The following is a 24157-nucleotide window of genomic DNA, read 5'->3' on the forward strand; positions in this document are numbered from 1 at the left end:
TGTATAATTCAGTTATATTCCAAAAAAAGCCCAAAGTGCGTTCCTATCCTGGGAAGAGGTTCGGGAATAGACATCTTTGCTGTCCATATAATTTTGGGAGAGAGCTGCGCCTTCTCGCCAAAGCTGTACTTTTCCCAGAGCCTTCAGCTCGCTTTGATGACTTCTGCGAGAAAGTCCTCATCAGGCGCTTCATCAGCCCCCCTCTTAGCCCACTGACCGGTTATAAAGGGAATCATGCACGAATTCAGTCTTGAATTGTAGAGAGTTCTTTCATTTTGAGGCAGCTGTGGAGTCTGATGGGGCGCCAACGTAGAAAAGGGTCCAACCAACCAGGATGTTTGGACCTGAGGATGTTGTCTTCAATCTGTCCTGTGGCGCTCCCTGTTTGTCCCCTGCAGCTCCCCCCTCCTCTGCCCCTTCATGTCTCTCCATCTTGCTACATTTCTGACAGTTGTGACTTAGCTAAGAAATAGATACAAGCTATGAATCCTTCTGTCAACTCCTGATGTTCTGGATACTAATAACGCAGGGTGAAGCAAACAGGTTAAAACTGTACGTGGCCTCGGTTGTTCTGGGTTTAAGACCTAGGGAGACCCAGTATTGTAGACAAAGTAGGAGTTAGGAGAGTTGTGTTCAGAAGAATAATGGCCACAAAAGAAATCTCACAGTGACAGAGTGGGTAAAATTTGATACTTAAAAAAGTAGGTTGATGAATCAACTCTTCGCATGTGACTTCAGCAGGAAAAGTATGTGAGTTATATGTGAAATAATAGTAAGACCAAGTGAATTGGAAAACGTTTGGAAAAGTTTTACTGCATTGTTTACTAAGTTGAACAAAGAAATTAACATTAGTGAAATCTCCAGAAATGCTTTCCTTTATAAAAATCCATTCATGCCTGCATATGTTTGATTAAAATATTGGCCCAACTGTACTGAGGTCAGAATAGCAGGGTTGTAATGATCCTACAACAGGTTGAACGGAAATTAACTCTGAAAAACCTAGGCATTCCTTATAGGAAAGAGCAAGACTTGGCAATGCTTTTATTTATTTGTTTATTTATTTATTTTAATTTGAAGGAAGACGGAGATGTTCTTTTTGGCCAGAGATGTTCTTTAGCTAAAAATATCTCTGACCTCAATTTAGCTCTAAACTAAATGTCCCTGTACCTTTGGTTTGTTTAAATATCCCTTTTCTTCCCCAAGCTGGTAAACCAGTAAGGTCATGTGTTGGGATAGTTTTATTTGACAAAAAGAATAGAGTAGAATTTATTTTGGCAGGTAGTGTAAACTCTGAAATATTTCTTGAATGTAAATTGCAAGTCATACTTCATTAATTGCTTGAGTCTTTAAAAAAAAAAGTGTTAAAACAGTGTTAAATGCTACTCAAAAATCTCAGAGGAGAATACTGTTTGAGATTTATCTTCAAAAAGCACAAAACGGAGGTTATATATAAAACAAATTGAGTTGGTTAAATAACATTGACAGTCAGCTCACGTACATAAAAGGACTAGCATTTTTCATCTTGTTTTGTGCGTATCTGGAAGACCTCCCCCCTCCAAGTTGGTGTTTTGGTTTGGTTGTGTTTTTTTGGTTTTGTTTTGTTTTGACCTGTTTGGAAAAAGAGGAAGTGTTGGTGGGTGTGTAAATTTTGTGTTGCGTGACAGGACAGTATTTTACTTTGTCACTGTTTTGGTGATAAGTGGGTGCTCAAATTGTGCGTGCCAGTCCTGCACCAGAATTTTGGCCTCTGTCGTGATCAAGTAGGAGCAGCTCCCCAGGCTTTCATTTGGTATGGCGTTAAGCTGTGGGGGGAGAGAGGGTGGAAATTAAACCAGACTATAGGACTTTTGGCAATCCAAGCGGAAAATGATGCTTTGTTGATGTCCAGGGAGGTTTTCTGGAGCGGTATTTTTGTGTTTGTGTATATAGTTTTGTATAGTACATTTACTGCAGCTTTTTACAGCCACGTTACTATGGCCACTCTTACAAGCAGCCTTAAGAATGAAAGTCAGTTTTAATAATCAGTTGAATTCTTGTATTAAATTTATTGGGTAAGTTTCTTATTTAATGCAGTAGAAATTTAGAGTTAATTTGGTACTAGTAGATTCAAATGTATAGTAATAATTATATTTGATTTCCCTAAAATTGGCTAAAATAGATACTTAAAATTGATCAAAAATGGTGAAATACCACTTATGAAATGATGTAGACAAGATTATGTAGTCTTAGTTGAAAATTGTGACCATAATCACTGGGTGAAAGTAGAAGTTGTAGGTAGAGATTGAGGTTGGTTATTCAGCAGTTTTGCTGGATGATCGAGTTTTTTTGCTGTGTCTCAAAATTAATTCAGTTACGTAAAGCCAAGCTCTTTTGCTAGCCTTGAGGTTTCTTTATATGACATGAATAATTAAATGTAAGATTGCAGTGTCTCAGTCAACTCTTTAATTATTAGGAAAGGGTTATTCTTAGAGTTACAGTCAGATTCATATGTCATTTTAAAGGAGAGCTAATAAGATACTCGGATAATGATTGGTTGATGAGGGGTAACAGTTTATAGCTATTTTTAGATTTAGATTTAGTTCTTTGCTAGAACTGAATGTATATGCTTTAAATAGATCTTGTTTGTTCTTAGACACAGAAAGTGAATTAAGGCATCTTAGAAATTATTTTGATCAAGGACAGATTTTCCTCTAGTGCAGTCTTGGGTTTTCTAACTGAAATAGAGTTATCAAATAGGGAATTCTGTATTTAGGTGATACGAAACCACATATACTGGTGGTCTTGCTTTATATATTCAACATTTGCATCTTATAATTAAAGAAAGTAGATGATAAATAATACGTAGCTAACATTGAGCCTGGGTTCTTGACCTTCATAGCAGTCCCCATTGGGTCAGGTTTCTCAGCCTTGGCTATATTAATATTTGGAGCTGGATAATGACTTGTGGCAAGCTCTTCTGTGCATTGCATGGTGTTTAGCAGCACTATTGGCCTCTGCCCACTAGATGCAGCAGTTTGCCCCCAGTGAGAACTGCAGCTGTAGATCCACCTTGACTTTGAAGTGTAGTTACCAGATGTACCAGTGTTTATTAAATGCCCATGTGCATGTATTCATGGGGGGAGAAAGGGGAAAACAGATGAATGAGTCGCTGTGAAAATTATGATTTATGATTAAAAGAAGATTTTTAAGTAATGTATAAATACAACTAACATTTATGCTGGTATATTAATGAAATGATGTGGAGTAGAGACATTGGAAGTCTTTAAGGAATGTTGGTGAAATTCAGAGGGAGTTGGAGAAGTTATGTAGAATATGATCTGTCTGTGTAGAGTATGAGTTCTTTCTCTATAAATTATATAACCTACTTTAGAATTGACATTATATATATTCTTAAAATCTATCTTCCCTCAGGTACTTAAATTAGGGGATGGTAAACATTGGTTTGGCTGGGGAAAAATAACGAAGTAATGAAAAATCAGCTAAAGAGAAAATGTGGATAGGACATCAGAGGCTTAGGGATTTAGATTTTTGTAAGTAATCACAGTAATTTCAAGACAGGGACATGAGGAAGAATATTCTGACATAAAATATATTATTGGGAAGACATTTAGAAGCCAAAACACAGGTTAGGATACTTAGGATTTTGAATGAAGTTCAGACTGTAGACAGATAAGCATGGATGTAAGATCAGTTAGAATCAACAGGGTTTGGTAATGATTGCAGAGTCCAGACTCTGAATTCCAGTCTATAGAGCTAGAGTAATGACATTCCTATGGTTAATACAGAGAAAATCTGAAGAGAATGATTTATGGGGGAGAGTTTTGTGTTTTGTTTTGTTTAATTCTTAACGTCTATTTATTTTAGAGAGAAAGAGGGATAGAGCATGGGCCGGAGAAGGGCAGAGAGAGAGGGAGACACAGAATCTGAAGTAGGCTCCAGGCTCTGAGCTGTCAGCCCAGAGCCCAAATCGGGGCTCGAACTTGTGAACTGCAAGATCATGACCTGAGCGGAAGGTAGCCACCCAGGCGTGGTGTTTCTTTTTAAGTTATTAGTTATATAACTTAGAAGCAGAATCTCCCTCTTGTTGCAGAATATAACTAGTTTGTTTCAATGAATGGTACTTAAGTTCTTCAGTTATTTCCTTGTTATTGAAGTTGATACTTTATTGAAGTAGAAATCCTCTCTTGAGCCAAGTTTTTTTCTAAGGTCAGTTTATTTTTGTTTTTGTTTTGCTTTTTTTTTCTTCTTCATAACATGAGCCTGGTTTGGAAAGATAGGTTGAGTTCAGAACAGCTGCTTATCAGAAGAGAAAGTTTGTAACAAAATCTTGAATCCTTAAAAAAAAAATGTTTGGACACACTTGTTTTGCAGTCTTTCTGGCCCATATACAAAGAATAGGTTTTAACATTAGGCCCTAAAAATTTCTAGGTGCTTCTTAAATAATTCAGTCTTTAAAAGTTTTCTGAAATCTTTTGCTCACAATTGAGATTTATTTTGGGGTTCATTTTTTAATTTTCTTGGTGGTAGTTGTCTAGAGCTAAGATGTTTATGTACTGTAAATGACATCTTTTCTTCTTCTTCCTAGCACAACACTCTAAAATAAACCCATCAGAATGACACCTCCTCAGGTTACCTTTGAAATAAGAGGAACTCTTTTACCAGGTATTGTAAAGTTTGTTTTTTAAACAAAATTTTAAATTAAATGAGCATTTTTCTCCTCTGGAATGTCTTAAATAGGAGTTTGTTATTAGGGCCTGATTTTTAGATTGCAGATATCTGTAGGTCTTGCCTGAAGTCAGAAATGTGCTTAGAGTGAACTCAGGGAAAAAAAGATTTCCCCAAATAGTAAATATCTTAGTCTTGTGTTTTCCAAGAAAGCTGTGAATTTATTTAATTTTGCACAGATAGTTGGACTATGGTTTTTTAAGACTATGAAAATGAGGGAAATTTTGCTAGTGCAAGAAGTTGGTAAAATAAGATCAGGTGGCTAAGATAACTTTGTTTTTTATTTATTTATTGGGCTAATTGTATTTCTTGTTGTTTATTACTGAAGCAGTTTGAAATAATTTTAGTGTAAGCTAGCAAATCAAAACAGTATCATGCCTGGGGTATATATCCCCTTATTTCATACACTCTGGCTATACTGAGCACTTCCTCAAACCTGTTACGTTCCTTCCTTCTTTTCGGGCTTTTTCAAATTGTTACCTCTGTCTAGATCTTTGGCCTCCCTTCTCCCCTTTAACTCTCCTTACTCTAACCCCACATTTAGCTAGGTTAGGATCCCTGTGTAATTCAGTTTCAGAACTTTTTAGAGTACCTTTCATATTTTATTTGAGTGATTTTGTTTATAGATAGATTGTAACCACTATGAAATGGTGACTTTGTGTTCATGCTGAATGCCTGCACTTAACACAGTCCCCGGCTCAGAGCAGGTATAAATATGTGTTCAAAGAATGAATGAATGGTTCACTTGTGTATATCCAGCATCTTTGGTATAGCAGCCATGAGAGCAGTTGACAGAGCGTGAGTTTATCTAAGTTCAAATTCTTAGCTAAGAAGATTCGGTAAAACTCCATCTCTGGGCAGGATTCTGCAGATTAAAGATGGCTAGTCAGCTGATAGCTTGGCTTCCTTGGGTCAGGAGCTCACCTCTAGTCCAGTGTGTAGCCTTCTCTGGACAGACGTCTGCAGAACTGTATTGTAGCAGGGAATTGTTCACAGGCAGCTTAAGCTAGAAAGAGGAGCTTGGCCATGCCAGGCAAACAGACCAACTGCAGAATTAGCCACAGGAGGGTCAGCTTGATGAGGGTCTCATTCTTAATGACTAGAGGGAAGATAGTGGCAGATGTGAATATAGCAGAATCTGTAGCTGCAAAAGGGAGGAATGTGTGCATTGCAACATATATGACTTTGGGAATGAATATTTGTATTTAGCAGCAGTGTTTATCTTTTCTTTTTTAATCAGGGAAGGTAGTGATAACCTGAGTTAATTGCAAAACAAAATCTGGTTACTCTAAAGGATTGGTGAGTATTTTGACATGGAATCTCTATACATAACCACTCTGTGCTTGACAAACCGGTATTTAGAACCCCGATAACTACTGAATGACTCTCGCACTTGAGATTTTAGTTAAGTTTTAAGCAGTCCAAGCTTACAGAGTGCTCTTGCAGGTGGCTAAAGCCAACTATAGTTCTCGTTTTACTAGAGTAGTACCTAAAAGCTACTCAGAACGTGGAGGAGTTTGTCTTGAACTTTGTTTCCTTGGGCTCAGTTTATATCTTTTTCTTTTATGAATTTTAATATAGTAATTGAGAATGATTTTTTCATACTTATATGAAGTTATAGACTTACTGAACATGCAACATTCAGCAAATGTAGGCAGTAGCTATATTTTGCTTTGTGTGTTGAGAAGTGTTGCGGTAAAGCAATAGTCATTATTTTAATAAGGAAAGTTAGATTTTTCACTCTGTGAGTCTTTGTTTTGAGCATTTTTGATATTGTTGTTATATTGCTCCTCTCCCATCGATCATTTTATTGATGTTTAGCTTGTTAATAGCCACTGTTTGAGTTCCTGGAAAATACTGGTTACTGTATCTCTAGAATACTTACATGCGTTCATTTAGTGTTTGCCTTTTTAAATTGGAAGCTGCCTTGAAGGTAGGAACTGTGGCGTGATCACTTTGTCTTCTTGGTGCTTTTTATTGGTTCAATTAAGTAGTTGAACAAATGAAGAATAGTTCATCCCTGTACACCCCTCCTTTTCTCTGGCTTTGATTCTTGTAGAGGTAGGTCAAGTTAAGCACGGAGGCGTTGGTGCCGTGCCTGGGCCTGGCGCATGTCTCCATTGAGGCTCCTCCATCTTTGCTAGAGGGGACTCTGCATCCAGATGAGCTAGTGCAACTGACTGCCCCTTTCTTGCTTCTTTAAACTAAAACTTGAAACTTTTGTACTTATCCCACTGTGACTGGCTGTTCTGTTTTTTTAGGAGAAGTTTTTGCTATATGTGGAAGCTGTGATGCTTTGGGAAACTGGAGTCCTCAAAATGCTGTGGCTCTTCTTCCCGAAAATGAGACAGGTGAAAGGTAAGCAGGAAAATACAGTTTACAGAGTAATTGTGACATTCACATTATAAACTTGGGGAGTTTATAAGATACCTTTGTATAGTTTTCCTCTCTTAGTTTGAATTTTTATCAGAATTCTCACATGTGCAAAAGAGTGAGGTAGTTGTACAAGGTTGGTTGTAAATAAACAAGTTTCTCTGTTTCTCAATTTCCACATCTCAACCATTTTCAGCTTTTGGCTGGTTCTTTTGGTGGTGACTACTGTTTTTCTAAATAACAGGCTTATATTGCTATTTCTTTTTTTTTTTAAACTGTTTTTAGGTATTATCTTTTGGCTCTCAGTGTGTATTCTTTTCTTTTAATATTTATTTTATTTTTGAGAGGGAAGGGAGAGCGAGCACAAACGGGAGGGGCAGAGAGAGTGAGAGAGAAAATCCCAAGCAGGCTCCAAGCTGTAAGCACAGAGCCTGATCTGAGGCTCTAACCCATGAACTGCAAGATCATGATCTGAGCCGAAGTCAGATGCATAATTGTCTGAGCCACCCAGGCGCCCCTCTCAGTACACATTCTTGATAAAAGATCTAATTTTTGCTTTAGCCTATAAACTAATTTTCTTTAGCAGAGAGTAAAACAGGTTGTTAGCTAGTGTACTGAAATGAACCAGTATTTGATACGGCACTAGACTTCGCATGGGTGTATTGGTGCATTGTACTGGGGAAAGGAAGACCTGGGTGCTGTTTTCAGTTCTGCAGTTAACTGTAATCTTGTGGGGTGCTTAGTCAGTTAAGCATCCGGCATTAGTTCAGGTCATGATCTCACGGTTTGTGGATTTGAGCCCTGTGTTGGGCTCTGTGCTGACAGCTAGCTCAGAGCCTGGAGCCTGCTTCAGATTTTGTGTCTCCCTCTCTCTCTGACCCTCCCCTGCTCATGCTGTCTCTCTCTGTCTCTCAAAAATAAATTAAAAACATAAAAACAATTAAAAAAACAACTGTGATCTTGGACAGATCGATTTCCCTAGGCCTAGGTTACCTCATCTACGTGGGAAAGAATCAGTGAATGTCGATAAAGGTGGAACTTCTTCGCTTGAGGATATTTGGAAGTGTTTTGGGTTGTCAAGATGTATGTGCGGGAGTTAAGGCGAGATGAGATCTTACATAGTATACAAATATGCAGTGGCGCTAGAGAGAAACAGAAACAGCAGGTTATGTGATTATTAAGCTCAAATTCTGTTTTCCTGTAGAGCAGTGCTACTGAAAATGTGGCCTGTGGGCCAGTGCTAGAGAAAAAAACCTTTCTTGTCAGTGCATGTGAGAAACCCAGAAATTAAGAACAAGCAGTGTTTATAGCAATTTGACATTGCCGGGACATTCATGTGTGTCATTGTGGACTCGTCTCTCTTGTACTGGATACATAGACCAGCAGTATTGGTTGCAGGACAGGTAAGTAAACAATAATTGGTCCTCTGCAGCAAATAGTTTGAGGAGCACCAATGGCAAAGCAAAGGGGAATAACAACACAGAGTCATAATGTAATCTAAGGAAAAGAAAAAGAAAAACATCTATAAAACACTTCCCTATTTGTCATTAGTGTGATACATTTTCTCAACCAATTCTCAGCTTTTTAAAAAATGTTTATTTTTAAATTATTTTTTAAATACTTATTTATTTTTGAAGGAGAGAGAGACAGAGCGTGAGCAGGGGAGGGGCAGAGAGAGAAGGAGACACAGAATCTGAGGCAGGCTCCAGGCTCTGAGCTGTCAGCGCAGAGTGCGATGCGGGGCTCGAACCCACAAACTGTGAGATCATGACCCAAGCTGAAGCCGGAGGCTTAACCGACTGAGCCACCCAGGCGCCCCAATGTTTGTTTATTTTTGAGAGAGAGGGAGAGAAATAGCGCAGGTGGGGGAGGGGCAGAGAGAGGGAGACACAGAATCCAAAGCAAGTAAAGTTTTATTGGTGAATATTGGGATCACAGAAGAATGAGATGTTTATCCCCCTGTAGTGGCTATTTTTTTCCTCCAGTTTCAGATCAGCCATTCTAGTCTGAAGTAAAACCTCATGACTTACCGAATTCGTTCCTAAAACACAACTCTGCTCTGGATGCTTGAGCTGCCCTGTCACCTGTCTGAAGTCCCTTTCAGCCAACCTGGTCAAAGTTATGTGAACAGATAACACTTAACTACGTAACTTCAAGGGACCAGCCACATTTGCCTTACTGAAGAAAACGGAAATGTAATTGATTCATATATACAGATAAACAGTGTTTCACATGGAGGAAAGAAGTAGATGATACAAGATGATAGAAGAGACATTTGCCTCGGACACCATTCTTGTGTTTTAGAATAGCGTTTGTTTGGATTTCAGTGTGCTCTGCATTTGTTTGTTTTTTAAGTAAACTTCATGCCTAGCATGGAGCCTGATGCAGAGCTTGGACTCACGACCCTGAGATCAAGAGTCTGCGGCTGAATCCACTGAGCCACCCAGGCACCCCCTCAGTGTGGTCTGCATCTAAGTCCTCTGTACCTCCTTTTTTAGAATTTCTTAAGCCTCTCCATACCGATAGGCTTGTAGTGATAAGAGCTCTATTAGGATCTTTTTTTCCAACTTACAGATAATTTGAAGGTCGTATAGTATTATTTCCTAATAATGCAGAAAATGTGGGTCACTTGTGATTTTATTTGCTCCTATAGATTTTATGGTATTTTGGGGCAGGATATGAGGGGGCTGTTCAAAAGCAGGCAGGTGCACTAAACCTCAATGCTCCTCTGTCCTCCTTTTTCTTGAATTTCATCAGATTATGTTCATTTTTGATGTCGCTGAACAGTTCTGGTTCATTTTTAATTTTGCAGCCTTTAAGAGAAATGGAGTAAAAAAAACTCATTGCTTTGCTCTTTCGATCTCTTTTCATTCAATGGTTCTTAACCAGGGGTGCACTTTAGACTTACTTGTGAGGGCTTTAAAAAATACCTAGATCCTACCCCTGGGGAATGAGGAATAAGGCTTGAGAGAGGGGCCCCAGCACATTTTTCAAAGCTTCTCACTAATTCTGCTGTACACATGGGGCTCGCATAATCTGGCTGACCTTTTATGAATGAGATAGTAATCGAGATCTGTTATTTTTTTGGTAGCAGAGTGAGAAATAATTTTACCTCAGAGTTGGTAGAGTCTGCCTGGGGTGCTGTGTTGGAAAGGCTCCTGAGGCTTACCAGGGAAGAATAGTGGGGCACATGTGCCAAGCATTTGCTATTCTTGTTTTATAGCAGTGATTCTCAACCAGTCATATATTCAGATACCCTGGGAAGTTTGATCAGACGCCACATGACTAGGTTCTACCCAGACCTATAAAATCAGAGCCTCCTAGGGTGGAGTCAAGGCATATATATTTTATTACTATCAGATTAAAATAATTGTTGGCCATGGGTGACAGCTGGTTGTGGATATTTTGTTAGGAACCAGGGTTGAGTCAGAGTGTCCTACAGCCTGTCTTGGCTGAGCCAGGTGGGGAGCAGTAGTAGCCATCTGGTATCATGGAAGAACATTTGGAGCTACTGTTTATTCACTGAACTATTCATGTTGAATAAATGTTTGGGTAATGGTCTTTGACAGTGGCTCTCAAACTTAGGTGTTCATCATCAGAGTCACCTGGAGGCTTGTTAAATTACAAATTGTTGGACCCTCCCTGCCAGAGTTTCTAATTCAGTAGGTCTAGGTGTAGCCTAAAAATTTGGATTTCCAACAAGCTCCAAGGTGATATGGATGGTCCTTGCATCACACTTGAGACCAGTAAGATACAGATATTGCTTGCCCAGGGGAATGAATAGCCCGAGGCTGGGCAGTCAGAACACGGGACAGTTGGGAACTTGAGTATAGCTTGCCTGCCTCAGCCCTAAAGCCTCTTAGCCCTGTAACATCTCTAACTGAGATTCTTACTCTGGCTTCCACCATTGTGCTGACTTTTTCTGTTTGGAATACTCTTCCTGGCTCTTTTATGGCTGGTTCCCTCTCATTATGTAGGACTCCTATCAGATAGTTTTTCCTCATTGAGGCCTCTCCTCCAAAACCTCCTGCGTGTCAGAAAGGTCAAACAGCCTTTACTGTGTATGTTTGGTTATTTGTCTACCCTCACAAGAAAGTGGTGTGCTTGAAGATAGGACTCTTTCTGCCTTCTTCATCACTGTGTTCCCAGTGCCTGGTGCAGGGTAGACCTGGAGTAAAATTTGGTGTTGGAATAAATAAATGGAATTGGTCACCTTGCTTGAAGGATTTTATGAATTGTGAAGTCTTTATGCACTTTAGTTTGATCTTAATGCTGCCTGTCTAATTCTTTTTTGTCACAGCATGTTATGGAAAGCAACCATTGTCCTCACTAGAGGAGTATCAGTTCAGTACCGCTACTTCAAAGGGTGCTTTTTAGAACCAAAGGTATGTTTTCTTTATCTAGTTTCCAGTTTCCTTAACAAACTTACTTCTTTCAAAAGCAACTAATTTAAGTTTGGAAATGTTAACAATAATAAGAATTTGTTTGGATCAAATAAGGAAAACAGAACTCTAGCTTAGTACTAAAAATCAAGGAAGTAGCCACTTCAGAGGCAGACGATGTCTGCAGTGGAGTTTTAAAAGGCTTAATAGTAAGTATATTCTGCAGTATTCTTGTTATGAAATTGGTTTTAATGATAAATGAATGTTCTCAGTAGCTGTACATTTTCTGTAACTTTTGTAAACCAGTTATAAGGGTTAGTAACCAGTTATAAGGGTTTTTTTTTTTTGTTTCATTTTTTTTTAATCCTTACGTGGTATGAATACATTTGGAGGAGTATATAGCCAGCTTTGAGTAATTCTTTAAAAAATTATTTCATATCAGCCATCTCTCAGTGGCTGCATTGTTTTAATTCCTATCAAAACTTGAAGTCATTCCTCTTAGATTTTTCAATGATGGTGTTGATTAGGATCTTTTCTGAAGGCTTTTGGAATATCTGTTAAATCTAGTCTGCTTGCTCACAATGATTTACTATTTGGGGATTGTTTTCATATTTGGAAAAGAAAAAAATTGATTCTTCCCTCTTATTTTAAAGATGCTTATTTCCTGAAAGGATTCTTTTCCTTCAGATTTTTATCTTTGACCACACTTGGGCTGCGTGTGAACAGGGGTTTAGGTAGGAGTCTAGGAAGCAAAACATGGAATAACCTTTTTAAAAATTTCATTTCCCTTTGGGATCATTGAATACTTGTTACATATGAAAAGTGCAAGCAGCCACTGTTACCTCATTCTCTTAGCCACCATTATAGAAAAGAAAAAACTGACAAAGCCACTTCAGCTGTCTTTTGCACCTATTACGTTTCTTATTCCAAGAATATATTGTAAATATCCAGTAATTAAAACTACATTATGGTTGATCATTGTGTTGGCTTATCTTGACAATAGTCTCATTTTAATGACCTAAGGAAAGATATTTACTTGGCATAGGGGTTATGTGTTGTGGCAAAATTTTTTAGTATAAATTGAACAATTGTGCAGGGAAAGTAGGTCATAGCATTCATAACATCAAAGGTTTATTTGAGGATCCTGGTATGTGATATTTGTAATATGTGAAATCAACTAAGTTTTACTTAAAGGGGCATTTGGACAAGAAAAATCATAATGAGTCCTTTAGGCATAGTTTTCTAAAGTAAGACTATTGTCAACACAGATCAAATTAAGCCAACCTACAGTATTTTTCCTCTTCATTAAAAATGTAACCAAAAGCAGCAAATCAGTCCAAATTGCCTTTCTGAAAAAATTGGCAAGAAGTCTGCTTACAGTAAAAAACAAGTTTTTCCCCTTGTAATACTTGCAAAAGTTTACAGTATGTGTTGGTGAGTGTGTTTCTTTAAGTAGGTGCTCTGTATCGTGTACACATGTACCGTGTGATGCAGGGGCTGCCATGGTAAGTATGTTTTTCATGGACTAGAGTAAATAGCTACATAAATCCCATGCATATAGCTAGAGGGTTTTTTTTCCCACATGCCAGCTTAAAGTGACACTTTTAAAAGTTGGTGGCGCTTTTTAAGTGAAACATTTTAACTAGAAGTAATTATGAAACTTTGTCTCCATTGTGCATTGTCAAATGATAAAACTAATGTGCAAAGAGCCTTAAACCATAAAATGATATAAGTTATTGGAATATATATTTTATGAATATAAAGAATAATAGGAAAGCAAAGTATGAAACATTGAAAGGCTGAAATAATAATATTTATTTTGCTGGGTTGAAAGTTTTAGGAGGTAGTCTATCCAAACATTTGTAGAGCCTAAGCTAAAAATCGTGTGATCTTGTCACTTGACCTTCATCTTCCGATTTTCTTATCTATAAAATGAAGGACTTGAACTATAGATTTCCTAGGTCCCTTCCATTACTATTTTTTCTTCCATTTTTGCTCTTTCTAGCATATTCCTTTTAGTTTAGAAGTTAAGAGTCTTGAAATCCCTTTTCTCTCAATTTTTCATGGCTACCTATTCTCTTCTACTTTGTAGAATTCGAATAATGTGTTGATAATGTTGAATTTTAAAATAATGTTATAAGTGACAAATCACAACATTATCTTAAACATAGCCAACAAAGGTTGTGCATATTTCTGGAGTGAAAACACGGGTGTGAGATCCATTAATTTCATATCTTCACCAAGGACAATTTTTCAGTGAACATTTAACATTTTTTATCCATGTCTGTCCCTCTATATTTGTGGTTGGAATTAGAAATGTAACCTTATGCTGAAATGTTAGCCAGTTTTTAATTATATTGTTTTGGAGTTTTTTCCTTCATTTCAGTGGAAATAGCTCTTTATTTTTCAGCAACTTATCTGCTTCTAATTTTTATAGGTGTTAACATTTACTCATAATTAGGTCATTACAAACTCTTGCTTTGTTATTAATCTCCCTTAATTTTTGTTTAAGTCCTATAACAAAAGAATCAATCATCTGCGATAAGCACATCATTGTTTATTTTCACAAGAGCCCAGGTTCTCATTTTGTACAGTGGTTTTCTTAATAAAATTATTCTGAATGTAAATACCCTCAGCTGTTAACCTCAAATTTGAACCATCTCCGAAATGTCTGTCTAGCTTTCTTCACTTCATGCTTACTTACCCATAGGTGACCATTTTCCTATTGGTCTTATTAAAAATAATGAGTATTAAGTAGCTCTAGGTCTAGCCTCTGCCATCATAAACAAAAATTTCTCAGAACCCCTTTTTTTATGTGCATATTTGTTTTTTGATTTTTCAAAATGTGGAGAAGCAATAGTCAGAATTTTAGAAGTTTACATTTGCATTTTTCATATTTGAAAGCAGTGATATTTGCATGACTAGTTGATAATTTTGCTACCTGGTTTGTTCAGAACAAAATAGACCAAAAACCTCAGTCTACATGTTGTTTCTCTCAGTGCTTTTGATATCGCTGAGTCATGTCAGTCACTGTTTAAGAAAGCAGTCATTATGCTTTTTTTCTTCCTTTTCTGAAATAGATTATTTTGTATTTTTGTTAATATGTATGTTTGGAAATATTTCAGCAACAATTTCATTTAATATATGCTAAATTGTGAAACAACTCTATCAGTACTATTAATGGAATGCTGTCTTGGACTGATAACATTATTTTTCTCTTCAAGGATCCACTTTCACTTGACCCCAAAGTACTTAAAATTGTGTCAGCCTTTTACAGAATGGAACTGTTCTTTTTCTTTTTTTTTAAGATCTTGAAAAATGAATATTACATTAGCATATTAAAAGGATTGCATGTTTTGGGGTCATTACTGAGATTTTTAATTTTCTAGTGCTTAGGAAAATTAAATTTTCTTAAATTTTTTTAAAGAACTTCAGTAAGCTAAAATTTAAGATTACCTTCTAAAGTTTAATAAAATAGTCACAACAATTTTGGGAGTTCAATGTATTTTAAAACTTGGTGAATTTTTTTATATGTTGTAACATTTTGTTTTACCAATCAACATAGATTTGTAGTGTGAACACTTATATACACAATATAAGTCACCTGTGTGAATCAACTTTTTGGACTGCTCCCCAAATGGCCCATTTTGTCAAGGTTAGGTGGTTTTATGCTGGAAGTAGTGTGTTTGCTACTAAAGCAGATGAAGGTGGAGTTGTTAAATTATTATTAAAATATGTTCTTTATCAAATATTTTATCCACATGGCTATTCTTACATGATTAAATATAAATACTGTAGTCAGCACTTTGTAAAGTTCCCCCTCACACCTGAATTAATACAAAAACAAACTCTTCTATACACTTCTTATCCCTGCTGATATATAATATTCTTGGCACCCCTTGAAGTCACTTGTGGTTAGTAACTTCTTTAAGAATGTAGATCTACACCATCTTTGTAGCAAAGAGGGTATTTTTGGGGAAGGAGGGCATGCAGGGGACCTGAGAATGGAGGAAGAGAATATGTTAGATCTTTCTGGCTGCTGTTTATTGCTAAGAAACATTGTTCCTTTTTTAATACATATATTTTCTTCTTTTGAGGATTAGAAAGTTTGATGTATTAAAAAACAAATACAGAAAAATATGATAGGGAAATGTAGTAAAAAACATCTAGCGGATGTAGGGTTAAATGTATCTCCCTTTTTTTAGTGGAAATGAAACGCACCATATTTAAGATGAATCATTTCACGTGAAAAACAAAATTTAAGAACATCTGCCCAGTCTACCAGTTTATAAGGGAACCCTTAAAACAGGGAAGTATTCAGCTAGAGAAAATGAGGATTTCCCGAATTACCCCGGGATTAATGATTTGAATTAATGATCTAATGTTGTGTTAGTTTTCAAGTTCAAAAGTTTGCAAGTTTTAAAAAAGATTTCAATCTCTGGTTATTTTTAAGTGGCAGAATTATCTCTTGTGTTTAATTACTTTCTGTGCCTAATTTTTCTCCTCATTTGTTCTCATTTGGCACATTTATTATTAATATTGAAATCCTATGAAATGATATAGAAGAGTATTTAATGTTATCTAAAGTGTACAATATGTAGAGAGAAGTTATATGTCTGTACTTTTTAAGAGTATGCTTAGAAAAGGGCTTGAAGTATGACAATATTGACAGTGATTATCCCTAAGTGGTGTGATAATGAATGATATTTGGGGGGTTTTTTTTTGCTTCTTTATATTTTTATTAAATGTCTTCTGAAGATGTGAAATGAAAAATGCCTTATAAAGTTATAGCTTGAAAGTTTGCTTCTAAAATGTGCATTTAAGAGTTTTATTTTGGCACATAAGTTTAGTCAGGTTTTTTTCTTTTTAATAATTAAATGGAAGTTAGGAAACAGTACTTCAGTTCTTTAGGTGTTGACAGTTCATTTTTTTAAATTGCTGTAGATACTAACACATAAAGCTGTATTTTCTGTTTTTAGTAAGAGAACTGTATAACAGAACACAGTATTAGTTGTCACACTAATGAATTTATGAGCTCTAAGGCATAAAAAGTAAAACTAGATGTTCCTCTTTTATCAAACTTACTCTTCAAAGTTACTCATGTACATGTCTTTTCTTATAGGGTTTCTTGTGCTTTTTAGAAACATTGGCTTCTAGAAGAAATCTTATGTTCTTGTTATTTACTCACTATAATAAAGAACTTTATTGTGCCCTCTAGTTCCTTGAGTAACTTGTGGTCATTGATCTTGAAGAACTTGTTCCCACTATTCCTACTATCACAGAGTTTAGGCTTTTCCAGACACTTGGAAGGTTACTTAAGATGAGATACTTTATTCAGTAATACTTCATTGACTGCTGACATAACCAAGCATAAATTATATTTGGTGTTAAAGTTTAATCAAGACCAAGCATCAGCTAAAGATGAAAATTTCTTTTAAAATATTTTGAATATTGTAGGCAGATTGAAGAATAAGGTTAAGATGGTTTTGTGTGCCAGTTTCTTCTCATTTTTCTCTGTTTCCTGCCTCACCCTCATTTTCTTCCAGCTCTCATCATGTTTTGTGACCTGGTACATTCCTGATTTTTGACATTAATAATATTGATAAATAACAAGATAAATCTCTTGGTTTCATATTTAGTATAAGACTTAGGCCACAAACATCTAATGGAGTCATGGGTAGAAAATAAGATATAAGAAATTATTGCAGACGTTTAACTTTTAAATTGCAGACTATCGGTGGTCCATGCCAAGTCATAGTTCACAAGTGGGAGACTCATCTACAACCACGATCAATAACCCCTTTAGGTATGGGCATTAACTGCATCTGTTTGAGGCATATGCATAAAGTTACTAATATACTGCACAATGGCTTAGTGGGATTTAATAAATTTTTATTCTAAAGTTTAAGGTCAATGCATTGTCAGTACTGCAAATTTCACTTAGCATATCATGGATCTTTTAAAACTAAACAGTTCTTAATTGCCTTTCTTTATAAACTTTGTTAGAAATGCTTGCCAAGTTATTTTGGGGGATTGAGTTGACTTATTATGGAATATTTGTTTTCATTTGGAGTAGTTACAAAGTTACAAAGTTTGTGAAATAATAATAATGAAATAACATTCTTCTTCGCTGAGCATCCATGGCTTTGATTATTTGCTCAGAGAGCTTAGAGAACATTTGAGGAAAGAATTAATCCAAAACAAAGATTTCTTAAATTTTTAACTTTGAATAGTAAGAGCAATGGAGTAAGTTATCCTATTTATTCTGTGTTTTGTTTTGTTTTTAACTAGTAAATACTTGAATAAGCTTGTATGAATGCATTCAGACTTCTTGGTGGTAGCAGACATATTTTCCTCCTAATTTACTTACATACCTGCTGGCTATGTTAATACTGATACTCAGTTGTTTTTTTTTTTTTTAAAACCTCATTTAGTTTTCTTGTGCCTAAAAAAATGGCATTTTTCTTCATACAAGTATTTTTGCATTTCCTTTTACACAGATTATAAAATTTGAAGTTCATTTCACATACATAAATTACCCACTTGGATTCATCTGTAAATTGACTCAGTGTTGAGAACTGTTTCTTTTAGTTTCTAGAGAGAATTAGCATTTAAAGATAATAAATGGCTTGCTAGTAGCTATCTTAGATTAGAAAGTAGTGAGAGATCCTGTTTTACCCTGTGGCAGGGGCACACCTTGTTTAAACAGATCCTTCATTCCATCCTCTTTATTGGATTTTCTCTTTATGTTTTAATACATTTTTTGATAGTATATTTAGAATTTTCGTGGTAGTGTACTTTAGAATTATAATAGTCCCATACTGAGGTTGGAAATTAATTAGGTATTAAAACATTTAAAAAATAATTTGTGTTTGGAAGCATCTTGCAGTTAAATATTGTGAGAAGTGAGATGTTTGTTTCTGGTCTTTTAAAAATTAATATTATACTTTTAGGAAGCATAACTTCTAAACATAAGAGCTGTGTGAAGTCTGCTAAGAATCTTTATTGGGAACTGTCACACTTATTTTGATGAATATATCAGACTTATGTTTATAGTAAGACTGGGAAGGGAAGGTGCAGGGGAGATAGTTTTACTCAAGAGGGTGGGGCTTACCAGCTTTTCTTATTTAGCTGAAATTTCTGTTAGAAGGGAATGTGCTAGCACTTATTCTTTTGCTAGTTCCTCACAGCTCTGTATATGCAGGTAAGTTTGTGCTCTTTGTAAAGCTTGTAGCTGGCTATAGAGAATAGTTGGGATTTGAGGAGAATTACCTTTTAGATAAGTTCAGAATATGCACTTCATAAGAATAAGCATTTTAATTGTGCCAAGACCTTTGGTTTAAACAATCAACGGGAGATACTGTTGTTGGGCAGCCTGTCTCATAAATTGGTGGGTGGAGAGGTTTGTCCCAGCGCCCCCAGAGCACCTCTCTGAGGAGTTTTCTTTCTCTTCCTTGTAACACCACGAAGCATCACCAACAATGTAAGCACTGTTACCGTTTGATAGTCTCTTTAAAAGGGAATTCTTTATTGTGGGCTACAATAAATATGCTTATTCACTTTGGGCTGCTTGTAAATTTTAGATTTAATATTTTTAAAAATCCTTAAGGTGGGTAATTTCTCAGTTGTTCATTCTGTATACATCATGAATTTTAACTAGGTTTTTTTATTTTCCTTCAATTCTAGAAAGTGAAATTATTATTGACGATGGACAGTTTGGAATTCACAGTAAGTGAGACCAAGTTTTGAACATTTTTGCTAATAATAATTGAGATATTACTTTACATTTCATTAGAAACAGCACAGGAAAATATGACAGAGCATGATATTGAAAATAGAGATTAGATCCAAGAAACAAGTACATTCTGTTAAGTAATAGTTTCCAGTATAATTGTTAAGCTTTAAATTTTTATCTTTTCTGTTTTTATTTTGACTGGTGACTTCAGGTGTATGACTTAATATACCTAATTCAAGAGTATTATACCTAACTGTTAATTTATCATCACTTTTTAACACTTATGTTTGATATTAATGTTTCTAAACATTCTAAACTCTTCAGCTAGGTTTGTGCATTTTGTGTGTGTGTGTATATATGCATTATCCAGATTAAACAAAATATTCTAGTAATTCTGAGATTTTTAACAATTAATTTACAGTATATAGACAATGCTTTTAATTCTGAATATGCTGAAAATGTTATGCATTCATATATTTTTCTGCTTCAGTAAATACCTTATCCTCAGGATTCAAGTTGTCTTCGATGACTGGAATTCTCACAGTATAATAGCATTACCATGCTGACTGCACTTTTATTGTAGATCCTATACTGTAGCAGTAAATGATATAAAGGGGACCAGCAGAATGTGTGCTTGCAGTGACTGAACCAGAGATAAATTGCTGATATTAGATACATGTGTTTATGCACCTCAGAAATGCACGTGCTTTGACAGTATTTGGATAGGAATTTAACTTCTTTTTCTTAATTTTTCTTGGGATTACTGTATTTATATTACATTATAAGGTCGCCTAAAATACTTGAATAGCTTTAATGTTAGTATTTTATAGAGTGTTATCCTCATTATTTACAAAAGATTTTATTTTTATGCTACATATTTTAGAGAGCTTGGTTTATGAAGTAGTTTTCTCTTGTCTTTAACTATAATGCATGACATTACATCCCTCTATTGTATGTTAATTACTATGTATAGTTATAAATGCATAGCATTTCTTTCCTCCTTTGTAGTTGTTGTTCTCTTAAAACTCAGTGCTTAAGTTAGCTTTCGGGATGGAAAGCCATTTCTCCAGCTTTGTCCATTTCTGAGAACAGTTTAAAATTAAGAAAGGATAGTGGTTTTTCTTTATTTTTATTTTATTTATTAAAAAAATTTTTTTAATGTTTTATTTATTTTTGATACAGAGAGAGACAGAGCATGAGAGGGGGAGGGGCAGAGAGAGAAGGAGACACAGAACCGGAAGCAGGCTCCAGGCTCTGAGCTAGCTGTCAGCACAGAGCCTGACACGGGGCTCGAACCCACGAACATGAGATCTGACCTGAGCTGAAGTCGGAGGCTCAACCGACTGAGCCACCCAGGCACCCTTCTTTATTTTTAAAATCTAAAAATTATTAAGCCTTTTAAAGTTATACCTAAAGGAGAAGGTTTCTTCTTTTTTATCAAGTCCTGTTGATAAAATCTCAGGTTCAAAACCGTTGATTACTCTCTGGTATTTATGGAACTTTTATTACATATGGTAGCAAGAAACTTCAAGTTAAATAATGCTAACTGTTAGCATGATCATGCAATTTATTTATGGCAGAAAATAGAAGTGCAAGAATCCAGAATTTACTCGCAGTTCTGCCCTTACCTTCTCTCTCTCTTTTTTTTTTTTTTTTTTTTCCAAAAGCAAAGGGCTTTATTATTACGGGCTTAGGCTGGCCAGGCCTAAACTCGGGCTCACAGACTTTACCAGTGCAGTGGATCCGTGCTGAGAGCCTGCCCTTACCTTCTCATTTGTGACGCTCCAGCTCTAGTGGCATGACTAGTTTCAGCTGAATAGCTCATGGAGCTCTGCACGTATCAGAGCAATCCCCAGTGAAACAACTGCTAGGTTCGAGGATTTGGAACACGTATTGTATCAGAAATAAATTTGTATAACTTCGATAATGTTTTCAGTGAGAATTTACTTAAGTTTAAGTTTAATTTTCTTAAGTGGTAACATATGGTTAATTTTTAACATTCATTTCACTTTTTGCCCCTTAATATAAAAGTTTTTTTTTTCAGTGATAAATTTAAGACTACCACTATGTTTACTTTGGAGACAAGTTCCAGCGATATAACCTGAGTGTATTAAAATGTGAACATGAATTAAAATTGTCAGCGTGTTGTACTTACCAGATTGTTTCAACACAGTTATGTATAATAATTTTTTATATTTACTCTGCCAGATGGTGTTGAAACTCTGGATTCTGGATGGCTAACATGTCAGACTGAAATAAGATTACGTTTGCATTATTCTGAAAAACCTCCTGTCTCTATAACAAAGAAAAAATTAAAGAAATCTAGATTTAGGTATGGCCATGTGTATTTGTTACTAAGACCATTTAGTTTTACTAATGCTGTAGATTTCTTTTTTTTTTTTATGTTTATTTTTGAGAGAAAGCGCAAGCAGGGAATGGGCACAGAGAGAGACACACACACAGAATCTGAAGCAGGTTCCAGGCTCTGAGCTGTCAACACAGAGCCTGACACAGGGCTTGAACTCATGAAACAGAGATCATAACTTGAGCCAAAGTCAGTTAAGTCAGTCAAACGTGACTGACTGAGCCACCAGGTGTCACAGACTCATTTGATTTTTAGCCTTTAAGTGTATTAACTAAGAACATAACCCACTAACAATAATGTCATATTTATGAATTGAAGGGTCTTGTGATAGTGAACTGCCTCCCTGACTCAGATTGTTACAGTTAAACATACTTCTCTTAGTCTTCTTTTTTTTTTTAATGTTTGTTTATTTTTTGAGAGAGAGGGAAAGAGAGTGAGAGCAAGGGAGAGGCAGAGAGAGAGTGAGATGCAGAATCTGAAGCAGACTCCAGGCCTTCAGGCTCTGAGCTGTCAGCACAGAGCCCAACGCAGAACTCAAACTAGTAAACTGTGAAATCATGACAGTGGTTGAAGCTGGATGCTCAACCAACTGAGCCTTCCAGGCACCCCACTTCTCTTAGTCTTAATTGCTATATTTGAAACCAGAAAATTCTGTTTTTATAGAGCAATTAATTTCCTAGTGTCTATATCTTTGTAGTTTCTACCACTTATAATTTCATAGTATTGCAATACTTTGTTTTTTTGTTTTAGTTTAGTGTTTATTCATTTTTGAGATAGAGGTGGGGAGAGAGAGAGAGCATGCGCGTACACACAGACACACACACACACACACACACACACACACACACACAGGTGCAGGATGGGCAGAGAGAGGAGGGAGAAGAGAATGCGAAGTAGGCCCTGAGTTGACAGCAGCAAGCCCAGCTTGAGGCTCGAACTCATGACCTGTGAGATCATGACCTGAGCCAAAGTTGGATGCTTAACCGACTGATACACCCAGGCACCCATAATCTATATACATTTCAATTGGTGCAAGAAATATTCTAGAATGGAGTTGACTGTTTGGCATTACAAGTATGCTATGCAAGTAATTGTTTCTCATTGGGAGGAGACTGTTTTTTGTGGCTCTGTAGCTTAGACAATTTGGTCTTTGTTTTCATTGCTTGAAGCCTATAAAAGTTTTAGACTCTTGGTCTATTTTTTGTTCATTTGTTTCATTTAGAAAGCACATAAATATAAATGCATCATACATGTAAAAAGTGTGCGTACATATAAATATTTTTAGTGCAATTTTTTTAAATACTTTTCAGAGTACCTGGACTCACTGTGGATAAGGTAGAAGAAAGGGGGAAAATTTTAATTTATAGCCTCCAACTCTAGTTTATTAAAGTATACTAACAATATGGTTGAATTTTGTGCTTGTTTTATATGTATATTCTTTGGTGAGACTTTTCAGAAGAACTTGAGATAGTTATAAATGAGATAATAGTAAATACTTCAGTAGATTCATTTTTTAGAAAACAATTAATGAAAAGAACTTTAGGCATAATGAGCATTTATCTTGCTTTTTTAATACTTTACGGAAATATATGTAGATAAAAATCAAGTATTTTATGAAACATAACTAATGCCTTAATCTGTAGTATGTGTAGTTTTATATAATACAGTATTTTTGTAATTTGAAGAATTAGCATATGCAAAGAACACTTTCTTTTAATTAAAAAAATTTTTTTTGCACATTTGTTCACTTTTGAGAGGCAGAGTGGGGGTGAGGAGAGCAAAGAGAGAGGGAGACACAGAATCCAAAGCAGCTCCAGGCTCCGAGCTCTCAGCACAGAGCCTGACATGGGGCTCAAACTCATGAACCATGAGATCATGACCTGATGTTGAACTGACTGAGCCACCCAGGCGCCCCCAGGGAACACTTCCATTTTTTTTTTTTAAATAGTTTATTGTCGGGGCACCTGGATGGCTCAGTCGGTTAAACATCCGACTTCAGCACAGGTCATGATCTCACAGTTCATGGGTTCGAGCCCCACGTCGGGCTCTGTGCTGACAGTTCAGAGCCTGGAGCCTGCTTCTGATTATGTGTCTCCCTCTCTCGCTGGCCCTCCCTTGTTCGCACTCTGTCTCTCTCTGCCTCAAAAATAAACAAACATTAAAAAAAAGAAAAGTTAATTGTCATATTGGTTTCCATACAACACCCAGTGCGCTTCCCCACAAGTGCCCTCCTCCATCACCACCACCTCTTTTCCTCTCTCCCCCTTCCCCTTCAACCCTCAGTTCATTTTCAGTATTCAATAGTCTCTCAAGTTTTGCGTCCCTCTCTCTCCCCAACTTTCTTTCCTTCTTCCCCTTCCCCTGGTCCTCCATTAGGTTTCTCCTGTTCTTCTGTTAGACCTGTGAGTGCAAACATCTGGTATCTGTCCTTCTCTGCCTGACTTATTTCGCTTAGTATGACACCCTCGAGGTCCATCCACTTTGCTACAAATGGCCAGATTTCATTCTTTCTCATTGCCATTGTATATATATTCCACATCTTCTTGATCCACTCATCAGGTGATGGACATTTAGGCT

The 24157-nt window shown here is 36.2% G+C and overlaps 1 protein-coding gene across 1 annotated transcript in view; it reads left to right on the forward strand.

Annotated features, from left to right (window-relative positions):
• Window positions 1-1698: 1698 nt before the first annotated feature.
• The window catches only part of GPCPD1 (glycerophosphocholine phosphodiesterase 1), a 46832-nt gene continuing 24373 nt past the window's right edge, over window positions 1699-24157 (forward strand). The window contains exons 1-8 of the mRNA XM_029919262.1: window positions 1699-1789; window positions 4586-4662; window positions 6987-7083; window positions 11399-11483; window positions 17211-17286; window positions 19167-19208; window positions 21424-21547; window positions 22891-22924. Of these exons, the coding sequence (XP_029775122.1) occupies window positions 4614-4662; window positions 6987-7083; window positions 11399-11483; window positions 17211-17286; window positions 19167-19208; window positions 21424-21547; window positions 22891-22924 (507 nt within the window). The 5' untranslated portion in view covers window positions 1699-1789; window positions 4586-4613. The remainder of the gene's footprint in view (window positions 1790-4585; window positions 4663-6986; window positions 7084-11398; window positions 11484-17210; window positions 17287-19166; window positions 19209-21423; window positions 21548-22890; window positions 22925-24157) is intronic.

This window comes from Suricata suricatta, chromosome 12, assembly GCF_006229205.1.
Source record: "Suricata suricatta isolate VVHF042 chromosome 12, meerkat_22Aug2017_6uvM2_HiC, whole genome shotgun sequence".
NCBI classification, from domain to species: Eukaryota; Metazoa; Chordata; class Mammalia; order Carnivora; family Herpestidae; genus Suricata; species Suricata suricatta.